General features: G+C 40.1%; 1 protein-coding gene across 1 annotated transcript; it reads right to left on the reverse strand.

Moving 5' to 3' along the window:
- Positions 1-3,262: 3,262 nt before the first annotated feature.
- Positions 3,263-9,522, reverse strand: OOSP1 (oocyte secreted protein 1). Its single transcript, XM_064365499.1, has 4 exons — positions 9,158-9,522; positions 6,935-7,032; positions 4,721-4,843; positions 3,263-3,578 (listed from the first exon to the last, which is right to left on the reverse strand). Exons 1-4 carry the CDS (start codon positions 9,266-9,268, stop codon positions 3,458-3,460), a joined length of 453 nt encoding a protein of 150 aa, XP_064221569.1. The 5' UTR covers positions 9,269-9,522; the 3' UTR covers positions 3,263-3,457.
- Between the last annotated feature and the right edge of the window lie 1,318 nt (positions 9,523-10,840).

Consider the following 10,840-nt stretch of genomic DNA (forward strand, 5'->3'; position numbering starts at 1 on the left):
AGCAGGATAAGAAAATTCATTCAGGGCCTGGCGCAGTGGCTCACGCTTGTAATCCCAGCACTTTGAGAGGTTGATGTGGGCAGATCACCTGAGGTCAGGAGTTCAAGACCAGCCTGGCCAACATGGCAAAATCCTGTCTCTACTAAAACTACAAAATTAGCTGGATGTGGTGGCGCAGGCCTGTAATCCCAGCTGCTCGGGACCCTGAGGCAAGAGAATTGCTTGAACTCTGGAGGCAGAGGTTGTGGTGAGCCAAGATCACGACATTGCACTCCAGCCTGGGCAACAAGAGAGAAACTCTGTCTCAAAAAGAATTTAAAAAGAGAAAGAAAATTCATTCAGGATGATCATTGTGGATGAGAATTAGGTGATTAGGGCTGCAGAGACCAGTGAGATTTTTTTAAGTTGTTCTGGCATCAGGATTCAAATACAGAAGACGCATGTAGCAGAAGAGAAAACGTAGACTTGAGACCAGAAAAAAAAAATCCCTGATATTTAAAGAGTGTTTTAGAAAAGCAAAAATAATACCAATTTGAACTCAGCACATCAGCTGAACAAAAAGGAAATAAAACAGTAACATTTATTTGGTCCTGAGTCTAATTAGAGCCAGAAAATCCTTAGTTACTCCCTAGTTAGTATCCAGCCAAAACAATAAGAATCAGAAAATCAAATAAGAATGCAGTTTATTCAACACACAAATTGAGCATGTCAACAAAAGCCATCTCTTTGAACAAATTTCTCATATTTATGCTTTATACCACTTGATTCTCCACACCCAAACAAAGTCACAGCTACAAGGAGATGAACTAAAGCTAACTTCAAGACAGGCTTCATGACACCAGATCCAAAGCAACCACCTCTCAGGATGCAGACCACAAAATGAAGCCCAACCAGCTGCCTCACGTGATTTTATAGCGTACAATGAACTCAGGTGTTGCATATGCACACCTCCTAAGGCCTGACCATGTACTCAGCCCAATTTTCTATAAATCCTAGCCTTCCCTGAGTACCTGGGCTCAAAAGTTCGAGAGAGTAGGTAAAGATGAAAATTATTGCACCTGGAGATCTGTCTGTTTTTTAGGTCTATGGTAGTGACAGAAAAGTAAATGTGTATAATGTCATGCCATTTTTTTAAATTTTAGGATCTGTTATTGTAGGGGTAATTTGAGCAGCACAAGGAGACCCTACCTGACTTACTGACGTGCCTGAACCTTTTACCCACCTTTTTTTTATATTCAGCATTTCAGCAATCCATCTTACAATGTACACTATTGGAGCATTTCAGCAATCCCTCCACCTGTACACTAGTGGACTTTTTACTATAATGTGATAGTAATGCAGGCAGGTTTTACTTAAGGGTACAAATCCAAAGACAAAATTTCTTAATCATTTTGTAAACATCTGGATCTCTTTTAAAAGTATTCAGAAATTCATGGTAATCTATTAAAGAAAAAGACTATTACCATGTGCAAGTACTTATCTTGTACACTAGTTTCTGTCTCCACTTTGTTCTACAATGACCTCATTCCTATTTTTCTCTTTAGTCATACTCCTAGAAAAAGCTATTTATATTCATTCTTTTGGGTTTCTTTCTTCTCATCCTTCCTTAAACCTGATCCAACCAATTTTCACCCACACCTCTTCACCAAAACTGTCCTTTATCAAAGTCATCAGTGCCCCTCACATTGCTATATCTAATGGTCAACCCTTAGTTCTCATCCCACTTAACTTTACAGCAACAGTTGATACAGTTGACAGCTCTACATGCATGGCTCCCAGGACCACACTCTGCCCTGGTTTTACTTCCAGTTGCCCTTACTGTCTTCTCTTTGGCTCATTCAAAGGTTTTGACTTCTCTCAGCTACCTCTTAACATTGGATATCCCAAGACCCAAACCTTGGACTGATTCTTACCATTTTCCTCACTTATTTGCTTTGAATGCATGCAATCTTACTGGCTTTAAGTATTAGTATGTGCTGATAAATCCTAACGTTCTACATCCAGTCTGGACCTTCTCCCTCTGAACTCTAGTCCTATATATTCAACTATTCACTTGCTCTCTCCTCTGGGAGATCTAAGCAGCATCTTGTACATGACATTTTCAAAATAAGGTTTCTGAACCAACATCTTCCACATTTTTATCCAAGATAGCAGCATCTCCCACTTTATAGTAGGTCATAAATCCTAAACTCTCCAAATTCTACTAATATACTTTATATCTAGCTGTCTGCAAGTCCTTAGATCAATCACCTGATCTCTTCCTATGAGATCCATGCTAAAACTAACATGGTTCTTATTCTAAACCAGGATTCTTATTCTCAGTACTATTGACTTTGGGGCCAGATAACGCTTTGTCATCAGTGGGTGTCTTAGGCACTGTCAATGTTCAGCAGCATCCCTGGGCCTATACAGATGCCAGTAACACACTAACACCATCACTGTGATGAACAAAGCTGCTTTCAGATACAGCCCTCACAGGGTAAAGTTGCCCCTGGAAGAGAACCTCTGGCCTTGTCATCATCGCTACCTCATCCCTCTCCCTACTTCAGTCTTCGCTCCCTCTTGGTGTCCATTCTCCATCCAGCAGCCAGGGTGATCCTGATAATAAAAATCCAAGTCAGATCACATCACTCCTCCATTTGGAACTTTCCAGGGGGTTCCCATCTTATTTCAAACTAAAGCGTGTCCATCAACTTTGAGAAATTAGATGATGTCCTCCACTCATTGTTTTAGGTGTTCGGGTTGTTTTAAGACTTCATCTGTATGACTTCCCCTCTCCAATCTTGCTGGCCTTGTTTAGCAAACACTCAGCAACTTTACACCAGCTGTTCCCACAGTTTTGAATGACCTTTCCTCCAGGATCTGCAGGGCTCATTCCCTCACCTCCTCCAGCTCTTTCCTTGATCATCACCTTCGAGGGATGCCTTCACTGATGCCATAGTTAGGACCACAACTCTCATCCCAATATTGCCTATCTTCTTTCTCTGCCTCTGTTTCCTCTTTCTTAGAATACTATAAAGTATGTTTTCTGTGCATACTCCGCCTCCTCCTACTAAAATGTGAACTCCATGAGGGCATCTTTGTGGAATAAATAAATGATTAGGCACTGTTACCAGGACCAACCACAGATAAGCCTTAGCTAAAGGCATGAATCAGCAACTGAGAAAAGTTAGTAACTGTACCCTTAAAAACCTATTTCTAAGGAGCATTGAAGCTTACAATTATATACAAGTCAGTCTTGCAATAATTAGAAACAGATATATAATAGTACAAACTTTATTCATAAATAAAACTTCATGAGGTTAAAAGCAGAGGCAGCTCCTATTAATAGTAGAAGGCAGCCTGCCATTTTATTTAAAATCTCAAGTTAGGTTTTTCAGATGGATAATGGCTGAGATCATTAAATCCCCTTCCTGCTTCTCAGATTTTCACAAAATAGCACAGTAAATCCTCAGTCCTAAGCAGTCATGGCAGAGATTTCAAATTGCCTCTCAATACCAAAGTGGACAGCACTGTTTCTTCTCTTGCAATAAAGGCACTCATTTGATGAACAAGGGCATATCGCAGTCAGATTCTTACTGAAATGGAAGACAGGAAGAAAGACAAAAGGAAGATTGGAAGTAATACATCCAATGCAAACATCACTTTGCTACTTCCAAGAGCCTGTTATTCATAAGTAAAGCAATACATATGTATGGGAGTGAGGGAAAAGGTGTAAGTGGGAAGTGAGGGAGGAGAAGAAAAAGAAAGTAAATGTTCCATCCTTGAGACTGTATCCTTAAGTGCATAATGATTCAAGTGACGTATGTATAAGTGAATAAGGATACTTCTGCCCTCTAAGTTATGAAGTACATTCCAAACGTTCTAGGTGTCCTGTTTACCCTCTATTAAACATAGCTCCATCCTTTTATTAATACCCAAATATTAATACATATGGATTTTTCTTTTCTTTTTGAGACAGTCTCGCTCTGTCACCCAGGCTGGAGTGCAGTGGCACGATCTTGGCTCACTGCAACCTCCGTCTCCCGGGTTCAGGTGATTCTCCTGCCTCAGTCTCCTGAGTAGCTAGGATTACAGGTGCACACCACCACACCCAGCTAATTTTTGTATGTTTTGTAGAGACGGGGTTTCACCATGTTGGTCAGGCTGGTCTCAAACTCCTGACCTCGTGATCCACCCATCTCGGCCTCCCAAAGTGTTGGTATTACAGGCATGAGCCACCGCGCCCGGAAGGATTTTTCATAATATACCTTCATATGGGACTCAGAATGAAAAACTGTAGTACAGTCATTTGGTACTTCCCAGAAAAAGTTGCAACACAGATTTATGACACTTCTGAGCTCACTTTCCCAGGGATCATCAACATATCTAAGCCACTTTGTAGGCTCAGCGTTAATAGTCATTTATTATAATTCAGAACTTTATTGATATTGAAATTGGTAGGTATATTCCTTTTAATTATAGTATTTCATGTAATACCCAAAATGAATAGCTCTTAGTCATATGGGTTCCCAGTTAGTGACAGAGTATCAAGACCACTGTGATCAATAAAATCCTCAACAAACATAGGAAAGCATGAACTTGCATTCTTGAACTGGGAACATTTTAGGGACAGTGCACCTTAGTACAAACGTATGCCATTTCCTTCACAATTGTATTGACTGGTATCTAGGACATACCTGGACACCAATCATAAGACGCCAGTTTTGAGAGTTCTTACCAAGACTGTGTTGTAGAAGTTACTGCCCCATCTTCATTCACAATGTGTATCCTCACATCTATCTCCCATTCAGTAACATTTTCCTCATCTCTCATTTCAACTGCATTTAAAAGAGGATTCTGACTGAAGTAAGAGAGAAACATCACATAGTGGTTAAGATCTACTCAGATCTTAGCATTTACAAGGCTGAACTTGGGGCCACATTCCTACTATTAGTAGATATATTGATTTCTGCTTTTTCTGCCTCCCACCCTAGTCCCTACCCCACAACATCACAGGCAGGGTGGTGCTAAGAAGCGAAAGCTTAAAAAACAGACTTCTGGGTTCAACTTATTGATTCCACAATCTACCAGCAAATGATATTGGCCCCGTCACTTAATTTCTCTGTGTCTCAATTTTCTCACCCTGAATTTGGTACAACAGTATCCACCACCACATCTGGGGGTCTGTAGTCCTGGATACGTGGGAGGTTGAGGAGAGAGACTTCTTTGAACCCAGAAGTTCAAGATCTGCCTGAGCAAAACAACGAGGTTCCACGACTTAAAAATAAAAAAATAAAAAAGAATAGTATCTACCTCATTGAGTCACCAGGAGGAACAAATGCATTCATACGAGCACAGTGTAGGCATACAGTGAGTGATTCATAAATGTCAGCCACTATTATAATTATTATCTGTGGGAAGAGCACTGTGTAATATGGCTCTTCCATAATTACTCAGGGAAAAACATTTCAGTTCAGGATTTTAACCAGAAAAACCTAATTGAAAAATTACCCAAAGTCCTGCCAAGTATATCATCACACTTTTGCTAAGACCTGATCAAAGTGGCTGTTAATCTTTTCTAATTTTTTTTTTTAGTTCTAGTTTTTGTGGGTACATAGTAGGTAAATGTATTTATGGGGTACATGAGAAGTTTTGATACAGGCATGCAATATGAAATAAGCATTTAGACTCTCTCAAAAATGTCAATTAATAAAACAAAACAAAAAAAGACCTGATCTTAACCCACAAATCCTGTTTTAAGACGTCTCTCTCCCAACAGTGTCAGCCCTGCATGGCACATGCTGATCTTGACACCTGATGAGTTCAGTATCGTTTAGACGTCATTATACTTTCTTTTATTGCCTTCAGGAAACTTGCATATGGGCTCAAGTTTAAAACTTAAATAACCTGATTTGGTTGGCTAAGACTTATCAGGTTTTCAGTGACCCTGACACTTAAATATCAAAAACTAAGTCATCATTTCATTTTTCAATAATATTCCTAGTATTCCTATGTTCTAGGAGACAGTTGTAACAACTTTTGAAGACTACAAGGCCAAGTGATATGGTTTGGAATCTGTGTTCCCACCCACATCTCATGTTCATTGTAATCCCCAATATTGGAGGTGGAACCTGGTGGCAGGTGATCTGGTCATGGGAGTGGACCCTTCATGAATGGCTCAGCACAGCAATCCCTATACCTTTTGGCACCAGGGACCAAGTTTGCAGCAGACAATTTTTCCACAGATGGGGGGTGATGGTTTGGGGATGAAACTGTTCCACCTCAGATCATCAGGCATTCAATTCTCACAAGGAGTGTGCGACCTAGATCCCTCACATGCGCAGTTCACAATAGGGCTCATGCTCCTATGAGAATCTAATGCCACCACTAATCTGACAGGAGGTATAGCTCAGGTGGTAATGCTGGCTTGCCGCTCACCTCCTACTGTGCAGCCAGGTTCCTAAAAGACCAGGGCCCACTACAGGTCCATGGCCCAGGGTTTGGGGACCTCTAGTTTAGCACCATCCCTTTGGCGCTGGTCTCAGGATAGAGTTCTCGGGAAATGTGGTTTTCTAAAAGTGTGTAGCACGTCCCCCCACCACGTCCTCCTGCTCCGGCCATGTGAGGATGCCTGCTGCAGCTTTGCCTTCTGTCGCCTTCCGTCATGAGTAAAAACTCCCTGAGGCTTCCCCAGCCTTGCTTCCTGTACAGCCTGCAGAACAATGAACTAAACTTCTTTTCTTACAAATTACCCAGTCTTGGGTATTTCTTTAGAGTAATGCAACAGAAGACTAAGACACCAGCGATCAAGAGATTTGTGTTCGCATTAGGGTTTGGTGTTTCCCCTACTCCCATCACTGGTTGTACCATTTAGCTTTTCTGGTTTGGGATTTTTATCTGGACAGTAAATGAAGCCAGGGGCTAGGACAGGGGTCTGTCACTCCATACTCACTTGCGGACAACACACGACAGAGGCATTTCAGATCGGACAGTAGAATCTCTTGAGATATACTTGATTTTAGTTCTAAGCAGAATAAGTTCCTGGAGAGGCTACAAGACAAAGAGAGATTTTAAATCCATGTTTGTCTCAAGTATCTCAGGAAACTTAGAGGCACTTAAATAGGAATTTATAGACACATCAAGCTTCCTAAAAATGGTCACACTCTCACTAAACTATAAACAGCATCTGTTCATGGGAAACAGGACCATTTTCCAAATGGACAGATGTGTTAAAATCTGGCATAGTGCTTGTACATAAAAGGCAAGCAATATTTGTTAGTTGAAAGAGAAAGGAGTTTTGTGATTCAAATTTGAGAAAGCATTTGGCACCTCTTTTTGAGACACACAGTTGTAGTGATGCATTGCTTATTCAAAGAGAGCATGGGCTTTGAAATCATAGAATCACATTTGGAATCTTGGAGCTGCCTCTACTCATCATGAATTCTTGGAAACTGTGTTTAAACAATTAAGTCTGTTTTCTTATTTCTAAAAAAAAAAAAAGCAATAATTGTGGTGGTAAAGAATAATAGTAATTAAGTTCTCAGCATGTAGTAAATACCTAACAGGAAGAATAGCTGTTTTCAGGGAGGAATGGAGTTAACACAATTAATAGTAAAATATTTTTCTAAGAACATTTTGTATATGCTTCTCAATATTAGGCCCAGTACTTGACAGCATAGGAGGATAAGATGATTCAGAGATACCCATATTCATTACATAATTTTAAATGTTTCTATTTCCTCAGATATACCCGGCTCTCTTTGGATAATTTGAAAATATACGCATAGATAATTAACATACTACCACCATTCAAATTCTTCAGTTAACATGAATATTCCACCCCCCTCCCCAGTTTATATCAAGGTTGACAGTGCCCACCTAATACATGCTGTGGTGTATTAGACCTGGAATGTGCTTCCCAGATCCCCTGAGAGCTTGCTGCCCCAGCTACTGAGCATGCTGTTACCAGACAGCCTTCAGCCTTCAGCTCTCAGCTCTCAGCCCCTCCAGGAATTGTGGAGCTGCTGAGGGCTGTCTTACCCATGGCCACACCCCTCTCCCAGGGTGGCCGCTTCAGAGCACCTACCCAGCAGGAATGTGAAGCCCTGTGCAGGGTCAGCCAAAGCTGTCTTTGAGCCTGCATCCCAGCTCAGCTTTGCCCTTTGCCCAATCTTCTTTCTCCAAAAGCACTTCTTAATAAATATTCTGCACACTCAACTCTACTTCAAATTTTGCTTTTGTTTTCTGTGTGTTATGCAATCTGTGGCATTTATCTAAACCTGATCAAGTTCTATTACTTCTCTTAGCATTTTATTTGGGATTATGAAAAAAATAAGTAATATCATAGCAAGATTTTACTAATTTTAAAAACTTTTTAAATCAAGTCAAAATTCCAGTTATACTTTTATCAGTGATATGCACAATGACTTAGTATACCCAAAATATCCGGTGAGGAGGGGCTAGGGCTGGGAGATTAATGAATATTTACTTTGAAAAGGCTTCTAACGCTTGATTAGTGTTACTCCCTCTATCTGGTTGCAACTGACCAAACTTCATGAATTATAACAAATAATTAGTAGAGAAACTGCTGAAAAACCTTGCGATACATGGAAAATACTTTCCTCCTTCAAAACTTTCAACTCTCCAGCCTGCTTTATCACTAAATGAATAATTAGTGTTTGCAATTACCACCCAACAAGAAAAAAAAGTATTTAGCATCTCTCTCTCTTTTTTTTTTTTTTTTTTGGAGACAGATTCCTACACTGTCACCTGGGCTAGAATGCAATAGTAAGATCTCAGCTCACCGCAATCTCCGTCTCCCGGGTTCAAGCGATTCTCCTGCCTCAGCCTCCCGAGTAGCTGGGATTACAGGCATATGCCACCATGCCTAGCTAATTTTTTGTATTTTTAATAGAGACAGGGTTTCACTATGTTGGCCAGGCTGGTCTTGAACTCCTGACCTCATGATCCACCCACTTCAGCCTCCCAAAGTGCTGGGATTACAGGCGTGAGTCACCACACCCGGCCAACATCTCCTTTTTTAACTGCTTCTGTCCTAAATGTGATAATTAAAGAGTCTAGCCATATTACAAATAGACAATGACTTCTAGTTTGGAGGTGTGTTGAAGGAACCATAAGACACTTGGGTTTTAAGTAAGATAGTCATTTCTCTTACTTGAGATACAATACCACAGTCATGAGGATGGTAGAAAAACTCATAGTAGACATCTGGCAAAGAATGGGTTACAGGGCAGCCATCTCCTAGAAACACTTCATCGGAATTCATATACACATTGTGAAATATCGTGGGTTTAATCCTGGCACAGAACCAAAACTGGGTGCAGTGTACTCGAATAGCTGAAAAGCAGAAAAGAGAAACTTTCTGTCAGTATGCAGTTACATGGATCACCTCAAAAAATTTTAGCATACCCAGTTAATACAAATGAAGAGATCATCCATTACTAAAACAAAATGTCTTCAGAGGTGAACAAGTTTGCAAAATATGGTCTCTGTGTTATTACTTCAACCCCTAAAATACACGCATATATACTCATCCTTCAAATACACTCTTTAATGAATCTATATGCAGGGGGAAAAAAAATCAATACAAAATAAGATTTTGTCTAACTCTCCAAAGTCACTTATCATAGAATGAGAATCACAAGACTATATCTATAATATTTATACAAAGTATAGGGGATTTTCTGTCTCCCTTGTTCAACCAAAGCTCTTTGAAGCAAGCCCTTCCATTTTTATGGAAGCAAGCAAGTTTCCATTTTCATATCCACAGTTTCATGATATATAAAGACTTGTCCAGAAAACTCCAGCTAGCAATCAGGCTTTTATAGAAATTAAGTGAAAACAGTGCTATCCTTTCTCTTCTATCTTGAAATATCTGGATATTAGGCTTTTTAAATTTGGAATTGGAAATAATTTTCTGATATAATCTGCTACTTGAGTTAGGTCCCAAGGAAGAGAATTAGAACAAACTAGAAATTATGAGACTGGGTAGCATAAGTTTTTTGTTTTTGTTTTTGTTTTTAAATTTTGGCTATTCTAGACTTCACTAAAGGAAAATTTTATCAGTTGCACTTAAGATACTAGAAGGAGCCTGAGTCAGGAGACACTGAGAACTCAGTAGAGAAACTGAAACTTCCTTCCCCCAGGCAGGAAGCAGTGGCTCAAGCCTGTAATCCTAAAGCTTTGGGAAGCCAAGATGGGAGGATTCCTTGAGGTCAAGAGTGGTAGACTGGCCTGGGCAACATAGCAAGTCTCTATGCCACCACCTCCAGCTAATTTTTATATTTTTAGTAGAGATGGGGTTTCACCATATTGGCCAGGCTGGTCTCAAACTCCTGGCCTCAAGAAATCTACCCGCCATGGCAGATCACTTTTTTTTTTAATTAGCAGTTCATGGCTGCAGTGAACTATGATGGCATCACTGCACTCCCACCTGAGAAAGAAAAAAGAAGCAAGTGAGAGAGAGAGAAAAGGGAAGAAGAAAGAGAAGGGGAAAGAAGAGAAAAAAGAGAAAAAGAAAGACAAGAGAAAAGAAAGAGAAGATGAAGAGAAGGAAAGAAGAAGAAAAAGAAAGAAGAAAAAGAAAGGAAGGGAGAGAAAGGAATAAAGAGAAAGTGGAAGGGAAAGAGGGAACAGGAAGAGAAAGGGAACAGGAAGAGAAGAGGATGAGAAAAAGGAAAAGAGGAAGAGAAAGAAAAAGGAAAAAAGAAAAGAGAAAGAGAGAAAGAGAAAGAAAGAAAAAAAAAGAAAGAAAGGAAAGGAAGAAAGATTCAACATGGTGGCTTATGCCTCTTATACCTGCACTTTGGGAGGCCATGGTGGGCAGATCACTTGAGGC

Source organism: Aotus nancymaae, unplaced genomic scaffold (assembly GCF_030222135.1).
Source record: "Aotus nancymaae isolate 86718 unplaced genomic scaffold, 86718_ANA_hifiasm-v0.15.2.pri h1tg000059l, whole genome shotgun sequence".
NCBI lineage: Eukaryota > Metazoa > Chordata > Mammalia > Primates > Aotidae > Aotus > Aotus nancymaae.